At 37.6% G+C, this 21,498-nt stretch overlaps 2 protein-coding genes across 4 annotated transcripts; one reads left to right on the top strand and one right to left on the bottom strand.

Moving 5' to 3' along the window:
- Window positions 1–23: 23 nt before the first annotated feature.
- On the bottom strand, window positions 24–21,195 carry LOC145225222 (uncharacterized). Of its 3 annotated transcripts, none has more exons than XM_080091907.1 (33): window positions 20,777–21,195; window positions 20,481–20,704; window positions 20,283–20,378; window positions 20,086–20,176; window positions 19,519–19,734; window positions 19,050–19,157; window positions 11,818–11,963; window positions 11,448–11,625; window positions 11,022–11,384; window positions 10,590–10,871; window positions 10,190–10,249; window positions 9,475–9,595; window positions 8,570–8,699; window positions 8,184–8,331; window positions 7,593–7,806; window positions 7,264–7,363; window positions 7,070–7,184; window positions 6,872–7,000; window positions 6,671–6,791; window positions 6,462–6,600; window positions 5,990–6,115; window positions 5,543–5,735; window positions 4,750–4,954; window positions 3,938–4,091; window positions 3,480–3,686; window positions 2,822–3,045; window positions 2,165–2,326; window positions 1,743–1,869; window positions 1,455–1,619; window positions 1,249–1,334; window positions 1,057–1,142; window positions 776–915; window positions 24–465 (listed from the first exon to the last, which is right to left on the bottom strand). In XM_080091907.1, the coding sequence occupies exons 1-33, from the start codon at window positions 20,823–20,825 to the stop codon at window positions 169–171; spliced, it is 5,202 nt and encodes a 1,733-aa protein (XP_079948033.1). In that variant the 5' UTR covers window positions 20,826–21,195; the 3' UTR covers window positions 24–168. The 3 variants fall into 3 exon arrangements, with proteins under 3 accessions (XP_079948033.1, XP_079948034.1, XP_079948035.1); XM_080091908.1 differs by having other exon boundaries at window positions 20,283–20,375; XM_080091909.1 differs by having other exon boundaries at window positions 11,448–11,613; window positions 20,777–21,194.
- On the top strand, window positions 17,055–19,185 carry LOC145225225 (uncharacterized). The gene is made up of 2 exons (XM_080091912.1): window positions 17,055–18,265; window positions 18,423–19,185. Exons 1-2 carry the CDS (start codon window positions 17,092–17,094, stop codon window positions 18,881–18,883), a joined length of 1,635 nt encoding a protein of 544 aa, XP_079948038.1. The 5' UTR covers window positions 17,055–17,091; the 3' UTR covers window positions 18,884–19,185.
- Window positions 21,196–21,498: the final 303 nt, after the last annotated feature.

Raw genomic sequence — 21,498 nt, 5'->3', positions numbered from 1 at the left:
CACTAAATACCTATTAACTCAAACAAGGTAAAGTCTTTTATTAAAACACCACATCATTTTAACACAGGCAATCTTTTACATTTTAGGCACACACATACATCAGACGCACATAAAAATGACAACAAAGGCACAATTAAGACACAGTTTTATAAGTAGGCCTACTGACGGTTACATTCTTAAATTTTGCAAGTTTAAGGACAAATCCAAGTTGAAAAACAGCAGAGAATCGTCAATTGTTCTTTCGTGGCGGGGAGAATTTTCCACCGACCGCCCTCTCGAAGGAACCGGCATGCTGTGATGACGTAATAAAGCGTCGTGACGACCATTTTGTCCTTGTTCATGGGATGGCCGAGGACTTGGCGATTTGCTTGGCGAGGAATCAGTGTTTAGACGACCCGAACAGTCTGAATCATCATGGCCCGGGTCCGAAATGCCTTCGGCGGTTGAAGAATTTACAGTGTCTACCTATAACAACAAAATATGTAAAATGGCTGGCGATATAATTTTTAATTCAAAAAATGGTCCCCTTGTAAAGTTTAACTTTTTTAATTTACATTTGAGGTTCTTTGACAGTATTGGATTGTATTTTGTTCACGTGCAACGGTACGCAACAAACATAGTAACTTAAGTAACTCATGATGGTAGGCTAAAGTAGCACGAAAGCACAGCACGCAGCTGCAAATACCTAGCGGTTGAAAATACGCTAAAATAATACTCAGAGCAACGGTAAAGATGCAGCAGCTGTAATAAAGGAACTTTTTGGTTTGTAACTTACCTGTTGATTCGTGGAAGGAGTGCTGCTGGTTCCATTATCAATTTCCTCAACCTTCATTGCATCATGGTTAGTTACAGTCAAACCAAAATAAGGAACATCCTCAACTTCGTTATTATCATCCGGAGTATTAGTTGCCTTGTCTGCAATGCAAAATTTTAGCAACGATAATTAAAAACAAAACGTTGTCTTCATTGAACGTGAACAGCAAAAGGCAAAAAGTGACCCTCTGTAACTTATTAAGGCCCAACCATTTTTAGCTAAATAAGTATAATTTAACAAACCATTGCTGTCGATATTTTGTGGCGAATCACTGCTCCAATAAGGTGTATCTTGTCTTTCCACGATCTTACGAAGTTTTGCACCAGGTCTGTTAGTAACAACACCAGCGAAATTATGGTTGTTTGCCAACAATTGCCCGCCACGCCTTGTAACGAATCCTACAATTAATTGTTGGAATTATAGAAATATCTTACGTCTTGACTTTTATCCATGATGAAGACTTTATCGTCTGGCTCGAATTTTCCCTCACTCCTGATGACGTGTTTCGACTCTTTACGCCCTAAAAACAAAGTTTTCGTTTGAAGAAGCACACCATCCAACGCATTTTTTATCAGTTACTAAAACAGCGCTAAAGCATCAAAGACATTTCGAATACACATATCTTGTGTGCAATGCTTACGAATGACGCTGTGGTGACGTAGGCCGATCGAGCCGTGACGCTTGATGTCACGTGGTACCGACGACGTACGCAAGACGGACAGCAGTTTGATCTCCTGAGATATTTTGAAAGTTCTGCCCTGACTCTATCGTTCATTAAACAATGGAAAATGAAAATGAACACGCCCTGTAAAAAGAATAGTTGATATTTGTAATATGACCTGAAAGAATTTGCAGTATCAGAATTATGTTTGTAAGATAACAGAGAAGCTAAGATTCAATGGCAAAACATGAATTTGCTGTCACCAACCTGCAAAGCGTTGCACACAGTAAAAATGTATGCCATAACAACAGTTTTATCGTCAACATAAAATACTCCGAAAATCCAAGTTATTCCGAGAAGACACAACAGCACTGACGATCCCTTGATCCAAGTCCTTAATCACAAAAAATAATGTTATTTGATCAATGTTTACATATTTCACAAACAAATTTACATGAAATATATTTTATAGTTTTAATCTCGCCTTTTAATAAAGCGCACCGAAAAAATGTTTTTTTTTTCTATTTAACTGTAACAAATGGCGCCAACCTCCTGGAGAAATCGTTTACAATGCATTAATTTTTGAGCAAATTTTTTGATCAAATCTCAATCTTATCTTGAAACGAAACCGGGCTTAAATGTATGACACAAAACGTTTAACGAATAATTTAAGTGAACACATAACTTACTTTGCTTTGGCCAGTCGTGTCCGATGAGCGGGAGTGGTGATCCGATGAGCTCTCATTACTTTTAGTGCCACGATGAAAAACCCAATATTGACACAAATTACAGCTAGTGCAGGGCCAACAAAACTCCAAATAAGGTAATCGTCCTTTGCTTTCAACCAGCAGCTATAATTAATAAAGGTAGTACATTATGTGTAAAATACAATCAATTTCGTAAGCTGTCACAATAAGCAGTGAAATGTTATTTACGATCCTTTATTTTTGCTTTTTGAATCGGAATGGTTATTTGTTTCTGGGATTTGTCTTTAAGACTTTTCGTATGGCAGCACGCCTTGCTCAATTGACAGAGCGCCAACCTCAGTTAAGCCCAGTTGTATCCCACCGGTGACTTAATTGCCTTGAACCCGACACTGACTTGAATTTAACGCAAGCCCTGGCTACATTGAAAGTTATTGCGTAGTATTGTATTGTTTAATGTGTAAACAGTCAGTCTCCAATGTTTTTGTGCAACTTCTTCCTACATTTTTAATCCGATTTGATACCGCTAAGTCCATTACAAAGGGATAGACAACATAAACCAATAGTGTATTTGGAAAAAATCATCTAAATCAGCAAATTTGTTAAAGCTCTTTTTCCAGAAAAAAAACATTGTTGACTGACCTCTCGTCGCTTCCGAATCCATCATAACGAATTCCTGCTGACACTGCGACCACTAGGGCAGGAGCCCCGTATGCGAACACGTAATACGCAGCCAAACGTGACCTCTTGTCGATCTCAAACACTTGTACAAGGGACACGTAGAGATGAAGTCCTTCAATGCTCATCCAACAGAAGACAGAGAGGAAGAGATAGTGAAGAGTGGCAGCGATAAATGTGCACAAAAGCTGGTTCGAAAGTAATATGTTTGTTTGTGATTGTTAAAAAATGTGATTCTCAGCCGGAAAATTAGGATTTAGTATGCAGTTTAAACAGGTACCTTTTTACGAATATAGCATATTGTTAATGAACAACTAATACGGTAAAAGCTTCACAAGTTTCCCGTTCTATAGCTTAAGCAGCAAGTTTCGTAAACGTTTACAGCATTAGAAGCTGTGCCCAATTTACAGTAAATTTATCGTTGGCTGGGGACGAAAGACAGAACCTTAAAAGGTAGCTAAACTGAAAACTTGCCACTGAATCGCATAAAATGTTAATTGCCACATAAAATGTTAATTGCCAAATAATTGCCACTAAATCGCATAAAATGTAGCAAATAACTTTGGATTGCAGAGCGAAAACAAATTGTTTGACCAATATGACCAACGCATGAAATTCTTACTCTTCTGTCCGTCTGATCGACCCCGGCGAGAAAAATGGTTTGTCCAAGCGCCAATGTTACACAGAGATTTTTGTGAATGGAGTTACGAATAGAACGAAGACCACGAAGCCCGTTGAAGCAGAAGAGACACGTGACCAGACAGACGATTGACATGGAACAGCCGACCCAGGTTAGAATTGAAAGAATAAAGTCGTCAGTTTTTCCCAACTGCGAAAATCAAACAAAATGCTTTTACCACAAACATGCATTTATTTTTAAAATTTAAAAAAAAAACTTTTTAAAAGCTATTTGTCTTTATGACTTGAAAGGTCTCATTTAAACACATCTGGATACTTAAACGTACAAAAATAGAAAAAGACTTCATTCCAACTCCTATGGAAAAAGTTTCCATATTTATGATGTAGTAATTTATAGTTTAATTATAACCGAAACAATTAACAAAGGAATTGCTGACTTACTTTCACTCCTGCAACGTTCATTAAAATAGCGAAGTTTGTTAAATGATCGCATTCGCATTTGGTGTGTGTTTCGTTCCGTGACAAAACTTGACAACCATCTGACGACCAGCGGCCAGATTCAGTGTCTGTCTCACCAACTTTCCAAAAAACACATCTAAATGTTTTCAAAAAGGTTCAAATTATCCTGTATAAAACCATTGAAAGTCAATTCGCTAACTTTATTAAATTAGCGTTCTGAAGCAATTACGTAATTTTCCCGTTTGCGTTCGTATTTGTGGTGATAAAATTAAGATAAAAGCAATGTGTGAGTCATAGTCCGTACTCATCTGGAAAGCCGATAGAAAAACTAGCAAGGTGGGTGTTCGGGGCATGTTAGGCAAAGTGTGGCGTAACGACGCAACAAGCTAGGGACTGTCAGCCATGGGCCAGGCGAGGGTACAGTTGTATGGCCGTTGGCACGGAACGTACATGGACCAAACATAATCCTGATGTACGCCCCATGCACAGGGGTGTTTCAATGTCAACCCTTAGCCATACATTCATATAAGGTTGTGACACGGTTTCATGTCCGACCCAGACTTGGTTGCGCCAGTAAGCCATACGTATTTGGACACGGCCCGGACATAAATTTTCGCTTGGGACAGCTGTAAACAAACATCAAACGATGTTTATTCTAAAGTTAAACATTTATTAAAGAAATTTTAATTATCTGGCTTGCGATGTGAATTTGAAAATGCACACTTCCTTACCTTGTGTATAGTATCATTCATTTAATAGCTCTTAAAAATACTTATGTCACTTTTTTAACGTACTTTGTTGGTGCGTGCGACAGTTTTCTGTGTCTCAGTACAATGTTGATCTTCTTTTGAGCGATGAGATCACGGGGCAAAGGTCGTACTGACGCAGATATGACGCACGAGTTGACGACATATTTGCTGCGGTTCTGATTATGGAAAATTCCCGTCTCATTGTCGAGGAATTCCTCTTTAGTTGAATCCCCGTCCTCATATGAGTCGCCTGAAAGATTAAGATTGAATTAAAAAGACCTCACTGTATTTCGATTTTGGTCATGTTAACGATTCTTATTCATTTTGACACACATTTATTGGTTAATAAGAATATTACTACTACATCTTTATTGGTCGGATGTTCCTATTCTAATATTAACCAACAATTGTACGGCAAAGCGATTTTTTGTGTACAAACGACCAATTTTGAATACCAGATTTTGGTTGTCAGACTCATTACAGGCTTTCTGTCGAAAACCGAATGGTTTAGATTTGTTTTGTAACACTGCCGTAATTGTGACTAGTTGGTTTTTCAAAGCGTTTTGAACACAAGGTTTGCTTAAACTGCCGTCTTTGTCTTTTCATGTTTCGCTATTTGTGTCGCTGCCTTAATCGGATAAAACAATGATTTATATTAGCTTTTCCAAACAAAAAAGTTGTTTTACAAGCAAAACAGGGTGGAAGGCAGTTCATAAATATACTGAAATCGTAGGTCGATTTCAGAGCGAACTTGAGAGAAGACCAAATGCTCGTTATCTAAGAAAGTTTGTTTGTTCTGAATAAAATTAAAACGAAACACAAAACACGATGTTTTTACCGAGCAGTGAATCCAAGCTGTTATAAACTGCGAACACAAAGTTTTGTTTCTCTTCGGAATCTGTGCTGAATGGAACTCCAATAGTACCAGCACCGTCCATCCAGTTTTCGTTGTTAATAGATACAGATTCTTCTGGAAAGTTTATCCGCCCAGCATCTGTTTTCAAAGTTGACTTTGGTTGCAATGCGACAACCTGAAATACACCAGTTTTAAAACTGACTGTTTTTTTTATGGACATATATGCACGAATGTAACAGATAAACCTGCAATAAATAAAAAACGCTTAAATAATACACAAAACTATCGTCTATTAAATTGATAATGGCATAACCTCCCTATAAGATACTAAAAACTGGTCTTCTTTGCTATTTATGCCTTGTTTGTTGATTTTACAAAAATGTAATTTAGGTAATCATTTCTTGGACAGGCTTTGATTGTCAAGTATACTTGTATGGCTGTGTTGTTTGTGATTCGAGTCTCAGTTGTTTTTGATTCGTTCATGTTTTGGGCGATTAGAAACCCAACATTATCCACAGCTTGTGTAAGATCGTCGGCTACAGAACTTCTTTTTTCCTGAAAATTACAATAGTTAGTTACTTATTACCAAGAAAAGTTTGTATTGACCTAAAATTAAAAAATTGACCATTCGAAATGACTTTATCGACTAAACGAAAATTTAACTGCCTTGACCATTGTTTTCTGTGTAAAAGAAGGTTGCAAGAAAAAAAAGAAATTACAATCTACGAAAAACGTTGAAATCCTTAATAGATCATATTATAGGCTTGTCTGAAAGACTACATAAGCAATCAACTGGATCCACAATGAACACGTTCACCAAGAACGAGAGTTGAAATGTAACATAATGTAATGCTATACAGAGATGCTAACTAAACATTTAAACGAATAAACATTAGTGTACTTTTGCTATTTTCTTCCACGTGCTATGCAGTCCGCCGTCCAACAAAATGTCCACAGATTTAAAAATTGATTCTGATACATTTAAATTGTTTTCTGGAGATTTTGTTTCATCGTTCATTTCCGTTTGCAAATGCACAATTCTGTGACAAGAAAAGATTTTGTTTAAAATAGGCATGTGTCATTGTTTTTTGTGTAAAACATTCTTTGTACCTCTGTAGTATTTTAGTGTTTTCTATGATGTCAGCAGGCAGTACGTCATCATTTTGTGACGTCAAAACTTCTGTTTGTCTTTCTGCTACCTTTTGCAAAACGTTCCGTCCAGAAATCTTACCTAATTTGGAAAAGGAACACCAACAATTAGTGGTCTATTTTGGCAAACCCAATGTTTGTGGCAATTTTTTAACATGATACCTTCAGTAAGTTGATCCAATTCGCTTGACAGTTGTATTGTCTTTTTCGAGATGCATTCCGTTTTTATAACCGGTTTAAATAGATTTTGGTCATTCTTGAGGCAAAGAAATCTTTTTATCGTCTCCGCACCTAACATTGTGAAAAAGTTACAAACAAATTCACATCATAAAATCATGAAAATAAGATGTTTCGTAATACCTTGTGGGCATTCGCTTTCATCTTCATTTGTATCGTATGTGGTTTCACTCAGACGTTTTCCGAAATTTGTGCATATGTTTTCAACAGTTGAAGTGGGTGGGGCAGTTTCGTTGGCCTGTACATAACAACGGTTATACTAATAACAATTTTGGCGCTCACAAAAAAATACACAACATTTTATGCCCAGATCGTACCGTTGTTTTCCGAACGTATGTTGTTGTGACTTCTGGCATTGTAGAATAAGAGCTAGTAACCAAAGTAGTTGTTTCCAATGGACTTTGAGTCGTCATTGTACTGTAAAAAAATACAAAAAATTGGACTTTTTAAAACTTATCTAACAGTATTCAAAGAAAACTATGTGGGCCAGGAAGCTTTTCTGATTCGGTAAGAAATTGATAAATATGTGGCAAATACCTTAAACAAATACCTTAACTGCTTTTTGGAAGTGGGCTTTTTAAACAGCACATAACAAAAAAGGTATTTTAGTAGCAAAAACGTTACACTTTACGTCACCCATTCTTACGTCATTGATGTCGTCGTCTCCTGTGACGTCATAACCGATTGTGTTTCCTTGGGCTTTTCGAACAAGTTAAGAAAAAAGCTTCCCGACTCCGCTTGCACTCGGTGTTTATTCTCGAAAACTTCGAAGTTAGTATCTTCCCCACAGTTATCACACAGAGTCGTATCTTCTTTTTCTGTGCTGGGTGTTGTGGTCACTGAAGACGCTGCGGTCGTCGCTGGACAATACAGCCCAATATAATATCTTAATATCTTTATGTTTATATCTGGGGTAGCATGTACTTGTTACAAAAATAAAAGAACGCAACAAAACCTTAAAGCCCCTAAAAACTATACGTATAAAATTTATACCCAAACACGATAAGGCCTTTTTATTTTTAAACTAAAGCCTACCATGTTTACTATCGAATCGCTTAATGAAAATTTAATGGCAAATAATAAGTCTAATGAGCATATTGAGTACGTTCATTTAAAATACAATTAATCATACAACAAAAATCAGTTTCGTTTTTTTATATGTTTTTCTCTGTTTTTAAATCAAACTAAGTTTAAACGAAATTGAACATTTTTCTGTTATTAAATAGGAGACAAATACCCAAAGTATGTGAAACCATCACACTGCTTTTGTTTGTAGATGCTGTGACGTTGCGTCGTACACAAACGTATCGAATTTCAAGAAACTTTGTTCTTCTCTCGCTAGACGGCAGTAACGAGTTAATAGCTTCAACAGATACGGTGCAATTCTTGAAAAAAAAGTTCTATTGCTGCAAATGTCACTTTTCTTGTACAAGATTTAAGGGAAAAGTGGGCTTAAAAAACATTTTTAGTTGATTTTCTTTAAACCATGTGGGATATGGCAGTGAGGAAACAAAGTCTAAAAATATTTCAAATTTATATTAATACACTGCGCAACAAATGTCACTGAACGATCGTGGTTGTTAGAATTAAAGTCATTTTTTCCAGTATCGCTAAAAGCACTACCTGCTTGTTGTTGCATAGCGCCCTAACAACGTGAACAACCCGTGGGTTTTTCTCCACCGCTGATATTTCACCCAAAGAGAACTGAATCTTTATGACAAACCTGGTGACGTTAGAAGACGGGCATTCAAGTCTAAAAAAATGTTTAAACGACAGAAACACTGTTTAGTAAAAATACACTTTGTGTAGAAAAGATATTGGTTATAGGTTGGAGTAACTTAAAGTCTAAGGCTTCGCTTTTTGGTTTTAAGATATTTTACATCTTTTTTAAAGGTTCGTAACCTAGCGGATGGACTTTGACCTCAAGCAGGAAATTTAACAATGACACTATGACTATAATTAAATTTAGAATTGAACGTCACATTTGAAGGAAATGACGAAAACAAAAGGTTACGTCACAAAACATCATGAAAATTAAAGTTCGAAGGTGACGTCAAAGCGGGCCAAATGCACATACCAAAATTCCCTAGAGACTAAAATGCATCAAGTGCGATCATGTGCCCACGCAATGTTCTGGTGACGTAACATGACCAAGGCACTTTTACTGTCGGTACGTAGTACATGTGGTGTGATCGCTCCTCATCATAAAAGTGCATCATAAATTTGTTATTTCACGATTTTTAGCGTCATATATTTGGCTATTTTTATTTACTTGTTTTCACACGCCTTTATTGTTTATTTTTATCCTACGTATTTATGCCTAAACAAACTAATAAAACTATACCCTGATGTACTTAGGTACACAATTCACGGTTATAAATATTTTCAGCAAGAACACAAAAGCTAATATCTGACGATGACAATAGAAACTGTCGAAATGTTGTATTGTTTTACATTAAGATATTGGCTTGTATGTTCTGAGTATCTTCTTGTTGGATGAATTTCAGACACTTATTTGTTGCACTTACTCAGTGGCTGCCTGTTCCTCTGATATAGTCACGTGGTATGTGTAGTCATGGATACTGTTGTTATCACAACGAGCTCCAATCATGCCATTGACACATTGACATTCATAGCCGGTATCCGAATCTGTTTAAACATGAAACAAACGTTGAAAATTTACATTTTACCTGTTTTCATTCGAATGCCTATTTAGAGGATAAAAATTATCGCTATTCGTTATAAGTTACCGGGAAAGGCGCAAACTTTAATTAAACTTGACTTAAACTTGGTGCAACATACCTATTTGGAAAGTATTTGTAAAAAGATGTCAAGTTTTTAACAAAAACATTTGTGTACAGCAAACTATCCACCAATCAAAACGTCCAGCAAATTTATTTCGAAAAAAGTTGACGTTGTTTGTTTGTTTGTTTGATTGATTTGGTCTGTACGTGACCGAAACGCATTAAGTTTAAGTTTATTTTCGTGCTACAAAACCAATCGTTACTGATATCATATCCATCCGAAAGTTTAATAATGGTCAAATATATGTTCTGTTATGCTTTCACAAATAAATTTTACGTGAAACATGTCATTCACTAAAACTTTTAGAAGTAAAAACAAAAACTGTTTCAGTAGAATATATGGTAACGTGTTCATTGCACTTTTTACTGGTTTCGCTTGTGGTCAACAAAAAAATAAGTACTGACATAACAACATGTTTACTACGATATGGTCGCTTACTCATTAAAGCCTCGTCACGTTTGGGGAACTCCCTCAGTGGAAGAAGAGGTTTAAAGCGATCTGTGAAAAACAATTAAAAGTTACTCTCAACAAAAAGTTTGTTTTCATTGGTCTTGTTTACTGCATGGTTATCTAACATTTACAACATATTGCCAGTATGGCCAAGTAAATCATTTGCATATTGGCCACAGCCGCGTCAAGGCGGAAGGATTTAAAAGGCACACTGATCTCAGTCAGGTAATTAAAATGAACTTGTTTTTTCAAAGCGGAAATGAATTCCTTTAAATTGTTTTTACAGGGCCAAATGAGAAGTACATATATAAATCTAAATATAAAAAACTTATGTTTACCTTCAGTTAAAAATCTGTTCAATTTAAACTATTAACTATTCAAAATTTACCTTTTAAAATGAACAGTTGTACGCCTAGGAACGGTTTCAATTTTTTTAAATCAATGTTGGCAACAAAAACTTGGCATTGTGCACTTTTGTTGCTATTGGAAAGAAATTGGAATCCGAAACAAGAGTTCGTTGTATGTTTTAGACACGCGGTAGCGCACTCTTCAGGTGAGTCGCCCACCAGAGGATGCAGGGTAAGTACAGCTTCCGAAGCAAGATTTGAAAGCTGATCAAAGGCGTCTGTGGCCTGAAAATCGCGTCGAATAGAGACTCGTACCAATAAATCTGCAGAAATTAATAATAAACGTGATTTGCATATTGCAAAGACTCATTATAGCAATTGGAATGTCATGTGTTTGGTACACTTTTGGCGCGCGCGCACACACACACACATACTGTAAGTAAAGAAGCATGCGTTTGGTCATTTTTGCTTACCGTTAAGATCCATGTTGGCATTTATTATTTCTCCGGAACGTTCCCATTCACAAGATGTCATTTCCGTTTGTCCTCTTGCTAAGACAAGCAGTTCTTGAAGCAAATTGTACTTGTCCATTGCAACTTGGCACTCGGAGGACGAAGTCAGCCACGCAACGATATTTCTTCCACTTTTTCCATCAATAAACTTCACCTTCCAACTTAAACTAAAGTTGTAATACGCTGGCAGCATGTCCAGCCATTTGGTCTTAATTTCAGAAGCACTTTGTGTTCTTGGCGTATCGTAGGCGTGGTTGATGACACCAGTAGATGTTAAAGTGTCGTTGAGGCTTGCCATGGTGGTCTGGATCAAAACTTTCCACTCTAAGGAAAATGATTCCGATTTTAAATTGTTAAAAAACATTTTTTAAACATCAAATAACTCACCATTAAGTCGCATGTATTCGTTATTTTCAAACTTGTTCTCATTCACAGAACAACCCCGAAAACGTATTGTCAAGTGACAAAATGTGTTTCTAACAGCAACGCGAACTTTGACCCCGGTGGCGATAACTGGCCAAGAAAGGAACGAGGTTCGGCTGAGATAGAACACCTGCGTGCAAAACTGTAAAGGTTACTTGGTGTCATTATTGTGAGGTCATAACGTTTCCTTGTTTTTACGAATATTTTTTTTTGGTTGTAGTTCGACTTTAACTGTATTCCGTAAAAAACACGTATTTAAGACCATGGGGTTGACACTGTAATGTTGACTAATTTAATTGGACTTTTAAAGAATCCGGCTTTGAAAGTTTCTTACTTTGACTTTGTTGTTTTCCCTGTAATCATAAAAGCCACTGCCGGTGTTAAACTGTAGGGAAAAGTTCCCGTTTTCAATCCGACTTGTTTGGTTTGTGGTGGGCGCGTCACATCCAGCCCAGAAGCCATGGACGTACATCAACTTCCCTGCAATAACAACACGACCCGTTGGTAAAATTGGATGCCTTTACGGTTAGATTTATATGGTTAGTTTTTATTTTCGGTGAAAGCACAGAGACAGAAATAAACTAAAACCATCACCAAGCCGGAAAAGTATTTGCATGTTATTACGATATGGAGATTAAAACGTTTAGTAGATCTAGGTTGAACGCGCTGCAGATATATGTTGTTTTTATGGGATTTGTTATGTCAAACGGGACAAAAGTGTTCATGAGTTTTATCAACTAGTTGGTGGTTGACATACAGCTTTATATTTTTTGTTCTTTGTTAGGAAGTTTTTTTTCAATAAACTGAACCTATCTATCCTTCAAAGGACCAAAGAACAGCTTTAATAAAACAACAACGAATCAAAAAACTTATTGACACGGTTGACCGACCGCACATAGCTAACTACATCTATGCTTACTAGACCAAAAAACAACTGTCATTTCATGACATACGATCCATGACATTAAATAGTACTTAGGGTTGTTCATGTAGTTTGCAAGACATAATTAATGTGTTGTGACTGTAGGTTTGTTGAAATTGCGTCTCTTATAGCAATCAGAGTAACCTTAGCTGGGCAATTTGCAAACAAACAAGCATATTACGAGACAGGAATCCTAATTTTCGGGTCAATGATACATAATGTGCTGTAGACATTTTTTTGAATCTGTTAGATTTTTTACTTCGTCGGACAACATTTATTTTGAAAAAATGGTAAATGAACAAAGGAATGTTATATAGTTTGAGCATTTTTTAACCCGAAAAAAAGTTTTCAAACACGTGTTCCATAATTTTGTTTGTTTTTGTATGAGTTAATTACTAAGCATACGGTGCAGAAGTGTAGATATAACCAATTCGAAAACCATGCTTGACAAAAGGCTTTTATATTCGGTAACAAAAACACTATTGCCCACGTAAAATATAAAATTTAAATCAAATCCAAACCATCGGAAATCGATTTGGATAAAACGCCTGCTCATTCGGCCTAACGATTTAGATAAAAAGGTTCATCTTTTCAATTTCCAGCCACAAGCCTATGTCTCTGCATGGGGTTATGCTCAATAATCGCTGACAAAAGGTCAATAGCGGTTTCGTACCGATTTCGATTTTGCGTTCGGAAACTGATGGCGCCTTGACAGCAACAGAGGGCATTCGTACATATAACGAGATTTTTATCGATTTTTGCGGCGAGTGGAAGTCAATTTAACTTCTTTTTTGCCTCTACAGAACAGCACTGTTGAAAATATAAAAAGGTCGTTACTGATGTTTCTCCCGCCGCGTTTTGCGTTGTAAATTATTTAGCCTTTGTTCCTGCTTTGTGACGTAACTACCCGTTGTAAACACAGACTATTAAGGTACTGGTGTTCAGCCTAGGTCCAGCTGTTTCCTGAGTGTGACAACGGCACTGGATTATCATATATGTAAACATAAGCCCTGTTTCTCGTCCCTAACAATACAGCCAAAATCATTTTAGGCAAAGGAACTGCTTGGGCTAAGATGATGTCATAAGCTTTGATGTTGTGAGATTCTTGCAAGAAGTATGTGTAATTCTTCGGAGATAAAATGACAAAATCCTGCTTGGTACAGTTCCCTAAGCTTTTATTTGCTGACAACGGTCGGAATCGGAATAAAAACCTCATCATATCCCTGCGTAAACCTTAATACTGAGTAATTCGTGATGCTTTAAGTTAATGGATATTTTTAAGAATCCTAATTATAAGGTATCTAAATAGCATGTTATCCACTTATGCCAGAAGTGGTGTTTTTGTCTGACGTATGTGAAATTTACTTTGTATTTTGCCCCTAAGGTGAACAGAGTTTACTTGGATTCGTTGTGTTTTTATATGACCCAGATAAAAGAGCTATTTTTAACTCTTGTTATCAACAATCAGTTTGCACCCGTTTCGGGTTTAAAGGGCAGGGGCGATCTTTCCGTTTAATTCAAAAACAGTCACTGATTCAGGAACTGCATCATTTAAAACTGCTGCGTCAAGAACGTGTTAATGCATAATAGAGTGACGACATTCACGTATACTTTGCGTATTGTGCGTTGCATGGTGAAGGCCTTTCCGGGCCCAGGAAGGGTCGTAAACCAACAAATAACCTAACCACGGTCGTTGTAGCCCTGTCATGCGAGGGCATTCTTTATTTTTGCGCTAAATTCAGTGAATGTCATCAGTTGCCTAGTCAACATTTTGCTCGACCCTCGTTGATCTGTAAACTTTTGTGAACCTCAAAAAGGTGTGACTTGCCCATTTTATGTCGAGTATAAATATTGACGTTTAAAATCACATCAGTGACTACAGTTGTAGAGTTATTTGGACGCAGTAGAACGATTGCAGCCGGTTTACAGACAACCTATGTTTAAACATAATCAAGTTGGATGAGTAGTGTCAAACCCGATAAAAAGCGGGTTCTGGTGTAGGACTATAATGTTTTAAGCAAGTTTAATGAACATGAATTTAAATTTGTTGAGCGAGTGCAAATAAACTGTTTCAAGTATGAATTTAGTTGCAAAGAGCATTTTCCCATAATCCTCGAAAGACGTCGTGGAAAATATGTTAAAGGGGCTGGGTTGGGAAACATAATATAAACATGACAGTTTTAGGGCGCGAAACTTGAAACTTCACAGAACCTTTTACGGCGTGCCAAAGAAAATTGGCACATTCCTAGAATATTTCGCATACGCGGTTCGATACCAGACCGCATTGGGACACTTATTCAATTAGAACAAACACTAAACACCACTGACTGATTTTGTGGAAACTACATGCTGAAAGAATGTTGTTTAATTCTTGAAAATGTTCATTTCCTAGTGAGAAAGCCAAACCAACCGCAAAATAACCGGTCACATACTTGAGGATAGTTACAAAGGATAAAATTTGCTAATGTCGCACATCCATGTTAATTATGGATCATTATTAAACTTCAGAGAACAGCTTTCCGAAATTGCAAACTGTTGGTCGTTAATGGTAACTATCTACGGCTGTTACCTTTATCAGACATTGGTGTTTCCCCAAATAACAACATGTCCTGTGTACCTTTAAACTGAGTAAACCATCTGGTTATTTACCAAGCCACATACGAACAACAGAATTTGTTTGATTAGGTAAAGTGGTAACCAACTGTTTACAGGTCTTACAAATGGCGCCAAAAATCAACAGCTGGTTTGGTATTTGCGCCGCGCAAGGTCCATGTGCCTTTTGTCCGGCTCGCCATGTTGCACAACCCCGACTGCTTAAAACCCCACGATCTGTGTGGCTGCCCGACAGTACTTTGCCTGTCCTGGCGAGAGGATGGCGACCACCACAATCGGATTTAGCTAATTACAGGATACCAACTGATATCAGGTTACGCCAGCACGATCAATCAGCTGTGTGAAATTAAGGCCGCCAGCCGTTCACATTACAACTGTCAGACTTGGCGTAATTTTTGTGCTATGTATAAAGGTACAGCAGCTGAGCAGTAAGGTCAATTAAATATTGATGTACGGGCGTGTACTTGAAAGACAGCTGAAAGTGCCTCATGTTGTTTCATTGTGCTCAATAACAATTGAGTAACTAAAAGCTACCAGAGAATATAGCATTATGACGCACATTCTTATCTGCAAACACATTGATTGTTCGTGCTTCTAGGTTGTATAGCAGTTTAGCATCAAGCAGACAATTAAGGGGCGTTAGTGTTTTAGCCCAAGTACATTGGTTTGCTCTCTGTTGCGCCTTGAAAACTAAAGAGCCTTGTGTTGGAAAAACTGCGATAAAACTACAGCTACTTATCGTGCGTGTAACGTCGAACATTTTGTGCAGTTTGTGCTTGAAGATGTCTAATGTTTTGAAGTTCTCAGGCTATTGAGATTGCCTGTACAGCATGCCGTTTTTGCACGACCTGACTACTCAGGTTGCATTGTTATCTTCGGTCGGTTACAACTTCTTGTGGCGTTATTAATCTCAGTTCGTCACGGCCAATTTACCAATTGACGGATCAATCAGGCGTTGGTGTTAGATGGTGTTTTGTAATTTTTGCTTGTGTGTGTCTTTGGTGTTAAGATGGCCGTTATCGAAGCTAACTAACTGTGAAAATAAATTTCAAGGAAAAACATCAAATGATACATGCCAGTGAAATTCCAGTCAAACTAAATTTATATCCATTTAATAAGTTAGAGCTGCCTCACAAATGACCGGTAAAACGCAAAACAGATTGGATAGCGAAACCAGTGCCGTAACCAAAGGTCAACCTGTAATGGCAAAAATGATGGTGCCATAGCAGTCATTGTCTAACTACTCTAACACGTAATAATGGCGCACTGACTCATAATTCATGTGTTGGTGGTTTCCTTTGTGACCACAACAATGATGCAAGTGATCACCAGTTGCAATAGCACCAGCTCTATTTATTATTTCGATCGTGTTGTACCACAGCGATGTTGTAGCATGCTTGTGATCAAAACAGGTCGATATTCCGCACAGGCAGAAACAGGATGTTTCAACACATATTATATTGGTAAAAGGAAGTTGCAAACTGACATGTATTATTACATGAACCTGCAGTACGTTTACTATCCTTGCCGCAAACTAGCAAAATATTTGTCTAGCATGCGTAAAAAGACAAATGTGCCATGTTTTGAGCAATATTTTCGGGTTATTTTAAATCAATTTTACTTAATTTTTCGGTTACGCGCAGCCATGCTCGTTACATAAACTACGTACGTTCAGGCATACCTTTGAAACTGTCGATTTGGCATGGAGATTTGAGTATAGGTATCTTATGCATCGTAATGGTGTAGTTGTGTGTCGTAGGCTACCTGAGGAGATTCACTGAGCAGAAGAATGATCAAGAACTGTTTGTTTGTACAGTTACAAAGCAAACGCTTCTGCTCGGTAAATGTCTATTTGTGTCAACACAAACTAGTCGTAATTGCGACGCGCATGACCTGATTATTACGATCGTATATGACATTTTTTAAGTAAAAACGATGTATGTTTAGTTATACAGGTTGGCCGGAAGGGGCAAAATATATTTATTTAACCTAATTTCATTGTTTGTAAGTTATATTACACTTATTTATCATTACAGGATACGTAGAGAATATTTTATAACCGGCAACAGAACAATGACTGGGGAAGAACTTACAGTCATTTGCGGCGATGGTAAAGTGCTTAAAATCCCGAAAGACAAGCTACGAGAAAATTGCGATTACTTCCGTGCAATGTTCGATTCCCAAATGAGCGAGACTCAAGTCAATTTTCTCGACCTGCGCTCTGCCGCATGGGATTTACGCCCAGGCGAGGGAGCAACTCTTTTCCGTCGCCGCGTCTTGCGAGAAATTTTTCTGGCCGCCGAATTCCAACCTGAAAATTTTTGGACCAAAACTGCGCAACGAATGGCCAACAAAAACGTCACGGTAGGACGTCATTGTGACGTAGGCGACCTGCTGTTTGCAGCTGGTTATTTTCAAGCAAGCGGTTGGATCGAGAAGTTAAAAAACAGCGGTAGACATTCGTGTATGAGCGTCTCACATGCCACTCAGGTGATGCCGTATGCTAGACAATATGGACTGCTGGAAATCCAAGACATTGCTGAAAAAACTGCAGCTGTCAACTACACCGAGTTTCTGGGACTCTGTGGCGTTTATAATATAGAGAAATCTCAACGGGAAGCCATAGAACGGTTTCGATTTGGAAGAAGTTTAGCTCAAAATGTCAATTTTACTGTGATTCTTCAAACTGATGTTTGCCTCGACGAAATGGGATATTTGAGACGCTCGTACGCTTTGGTTAACTTCCAACAAAACGAAAACCAGTCGATAAACTGGTCTCCCAAAGTCGTGGACACTTTCACCTTACGACAAGACGAAAGCATTGTTCAAGCGCTCACGCTACACAATTACCTTTACATTGTGACTTCACAGTACTGTTGGCGCATGCGCAGAACGCGTATTCGAATTTTCAGCTTCAATCCGTTTTTGTGTCACGGTGAGCCTACATCGGACCCAAGCAAAGTCGGCGCAGATTTTCCAGATAAAAATACACAGTTGGGAATGGCTTGGAAATTGGAAACAGATGAACTAACCAAATCTGGTTACGTTCAGAGTTTCAAGGCATCAGTGATTACTTCGGCCAGCTCAAACTGCAAAGAACCGAGGCAGGCAATATGTTTGCATTCTGCCCAAAGAGTAAGCAGAAGGAAGAGCAGGCAGTACAAAGCTTTGAGTGATGTCGACTATTATGAGCCAGTGGCGCGAAAATGGAAATCAATGTCGAAAGCATCGTTGCAAAAACTGACAGGTGAGACAAAAAACCTAGTTTAAAACTCTTAAAAACTCTATTGGTATTTGGAAAACTATAAACGGGCCTGTTCATAAGTTTAATGACGAGTATAACGGCCCAATTAGACATAAAAGTGGATAGTCAATTGACATAATACTTCATATTTTTCCTGCAGATTCCAGCGATGAAGGCCTCGCACCGCACATTGTGGGACCAACGCAACAAGCCGATAGTCACTTCCATTCATCTCACATCCAAGTTCACTGTGACGTCACACATTCAAATGACGTCACAAACGTGTGGACCGAAGTCGTCGAAAAGTACACAACGATTCAAACCAAGGAAGAAACTGTAAAATCGAAAGAAACATCGGCACCGCCAGTGTGCGACAACGCCGATGCGAGCGATGGTGGCGAAGTTTGCTACCGATTAACAGTCGACAAAACGCTAAGAAGCGACGGAGATATTGTATCATTACGGAGACTTGGTGATGCACCGAATGGTGATGTTTTGTATAGAATTGCCCGAACGACAGTTGGAGATAATAGCGAGGATTTGACAGAAGTTGAAAAAACATTGGCTGATTCTTCAATAGCGGTTCCGCGACTATTTAACTTATTCTACCCAAATTGCTGATTTGCCGACAAATTAATGCAAACAATCAGCTAAAACTTTGTTTTTTGTTTTTTGTACTTCTTAAAAAAATATTTTTGTATTGTTTGCTTGGTGATATTTTGCCCTTTTTACTTCCTAAATTATTGACATGGTGGTGCTGCAAAAATGTACGAAACAATAATCTTACCGATTTTATATTCTTTCCACTGTTCCTCTCCTCCCTGTTCTGTGAAATCATCAATCTGTGATTTGCTGCTATTAGACGATGTTGGTGTTTTACCACGTGATTCTTCAACTGTCATAAAAAAAATAGTATTTTTTAATCGGCCGTTTCGTTTATTCCGTTTCTTTTGTTATTGTTAGCTTTCTTAAGACGGGGCTTGCAGAACTGATTGATATAACAGTAGAAAAAAGATCAAACAATTGTAATCAAAGTTTATTTTGGGTAATTAAGTCAAACCGATAGTAAATGCAAGTGACCAAAATTCTTGAACACTGTAAGTAAGAAAATCACACAATTTTTGTTTTTGTGTGTGCTGATTTTCAATTCTGTAGATTGTCATTAGATAAGGATATATTCCGGCTGATTGAAAAGTAAATTTTGGCAAATTGAGGATGCGATTAACAGAAATTATCTACAGTTTTTTTTTGCCCACCTGTTATATGCTCATTGCATTCTATAGTTTTGTAGCATATTCCACCATCTGCGCAATAGTTCTGACTGCACGCCGTTGCAGAACGTTCGAAACATGAACCCAAATTCCGTGACTCTGCAGCATCACTTGGTGGCATCAGATATTGTCCATTTAGCACCACGCTTTGCAGGCAGCTTGGCAAAGTCGAAGACTGGCCTTCCGTTTGCTGTGAGTCGCCTAGTATTACAACGACAAAATTAATACAATATCTTGATAAAGGTAATCCAGTTCTATCATGTATTTTGTCTAAAACATGTGACATTCCGGGGTTTTGGGGTTTGTACTGGTTGCAAAAATCGGCTGGATTCATACACCATTTTATTTTACGAATTTAGTTACGCATTTAGGTTACATTTTACGCATTTAATTTTATGCCTTTGCAGATCTACATACGAACAAGGTTTCTATTGGTTTGTAGCGTATACCGTTCTTTTTAAGGTCTATCTTTGGTTCTTTAGGTAAACTTAAGTTTGGTAAAATATAGACTTAAAATATATGTCCGAATACGATGTATTTTATACGACTTACCTATATGTAATACAGAAGCTTGGTTCAAATTAAATTGTTCCTCAGCTGTCGGAAATTGTTTCGCCATTTTATTGTCCACAACAGTGGTGATCTGTAAAATGGGTAACAAATCTTGGTTTAACAAAAACGTTATTTTTTGTTACTAAATTTAGTAAAGAATTATATGAAAGCTTAATGAGAGTGAAACAACAAATTACATTTTGTCCTTGTAGGTGAACGCTTATGACGTGTACTTGGTCCATTGTCAACGAAACGTCATTGATGATAAAGTCGTTTTCCGGTTGACCATTCTGCTGTGAAAAAAAATCAAGGTCCCTACCAACTGAACTTCCAAATCGTTGCAACATTTCCAGACAAAAATGCAAACACAAATCAAAAAGTTACGAATTTCTCACCTTGCCGAAAAGAATATGGACAAAACCTTCTTTAAGCGTCACAGAAACGTAATTACCGTTTCCTTCCAAATGCAAAAGTGTTCCAGAGTTTTCGTAAAACTGCAATGTAACTTGGATGTTTTTTACACTGTTGTTTCTGTCCCAGTGGTTTGAAAAAGGTTGTAGCGGTATTTTCGCATAACTGTCTCTCTGAAGTCGAACCGGATGCACAGCCCCAACCAAATCTGACAAAAACATTTATTTTTTCTGAAAATTTGTGAATTTAACTACTGTTGACATTTGTTTCAAACTCTCACCAAATCCATAAGAAACAGTAGCAGCGACGACGAAAATAAGCATTTTCATAATTTTGATCAGCTAATATTGTTACTTCTGAATGTCGTCAAACAAATAATTTTCCCGGAACCAAGAAATTAAGTCCTCTCATATAGCTGCGAGGCGAAAAGGGCTGATCAGCAATACATAGACTTCGTAAGTATAGCTCTTACACAATTCGCTAAAACTTCATCAACAAACTGAAGATCTAGTTTGCATTGGGTGACGCATAAGGGTTCGTAAAACGCAGAGATGCACGAAATTGATTGTCGCAATGTTCATGGGCCCTTTATTAAACAGGCGCCCTGCAGTGTTGATTGCTTTCCAGCGTAGTAAAGAGCACTGAACGACGGATTTATGGTTGTCGCAAGAATGAAGTATTGCGTTTTGTGTGCACATAGTTTTTTGTGAAAAAAATCTTTTACTACATAATGCTGTTAGGCCCGAAAACCCAAGTCAAGCTGCCTCTTTTTCAATCAACCAATTTGTTTGTATATCGGTGTTGGTTGAAATACCCAAATATCTTTGCACTGCAATGTAAAAATAAGATTCAATGATTGGTTTGTTTGGTCAGATTTTCCACAGATGGAAATACAGCAAATTATTAATGTATAGTATGTATAATCTATCAGCCTTCGATTTGCACAGATTTTTTGTTTTGACGACGCATACATTTTGCCAATTTATACCTTGTCTTTGAATA

Source organism: Phallusia mammillata, chromosome 4 (genome assembly GCF_965637545.1).
Source record: "Phallusia mammillata chromosome 4, kaPhaMamm4.hap1.1, whole genome shotgun sequence".
Classification (NCBI taxonomy): domain Eukaryota; kingdom Metazoa; phylum Chordata; class Ascidiacea; order Phlebobranchia; family Ascidiidae; genus Phallusia; species Phallusia mammillata.
The sequence above is the reverse complement of the archived record's forward strand: the minus strand, read 5'-3'. Positions and strand labels throughout refer to the sequence as shown.

What these genes read in the sequence shown, in the direction of transcription:
- LOC145225225 (XM_080091912.1), top strand. Translation starts at nt 17,092, where the DNA reads ATGACTGGGGAAGAACTTACAGTCATTTGCGGCGATGGTAAAGTGCTT. An exon ending in ATCGTTGCAAAAACTGACAG is followed by an intron (nt 18,266 to 18,422) that starts GTGAGACAAAAA and finishes TTTTTCCTGCAG; the next exon opens with ATTCCAGCGATGAAGGCCTC.
- LOC145225222 (XM_080091907.1), bottom strand. Translation starts at nt 20,825, where the DNA reads ATGAAAATGCTTATTTTCGTCGTCGCTGCTACTGTTTCTTATGGATTT. An exon ending in TACTGTTTCTTATGGATTTG is followed by an intron (nt 20,705 to 20,776) that starts GTGAGAGTTTGA and finishes TGTTTTTGTCAG; the next exon opens with ATTTGGTTGGGGCTGTGCAT. An exon ending in ACAAAATATCGACAGCAATG is followed by an intron (nt 916 to 1,056) that starts GTTTGTTAAATT and finishes TTTGCATTGCAG; the next exon opens with ACAAGGCAACTAATACTCCG.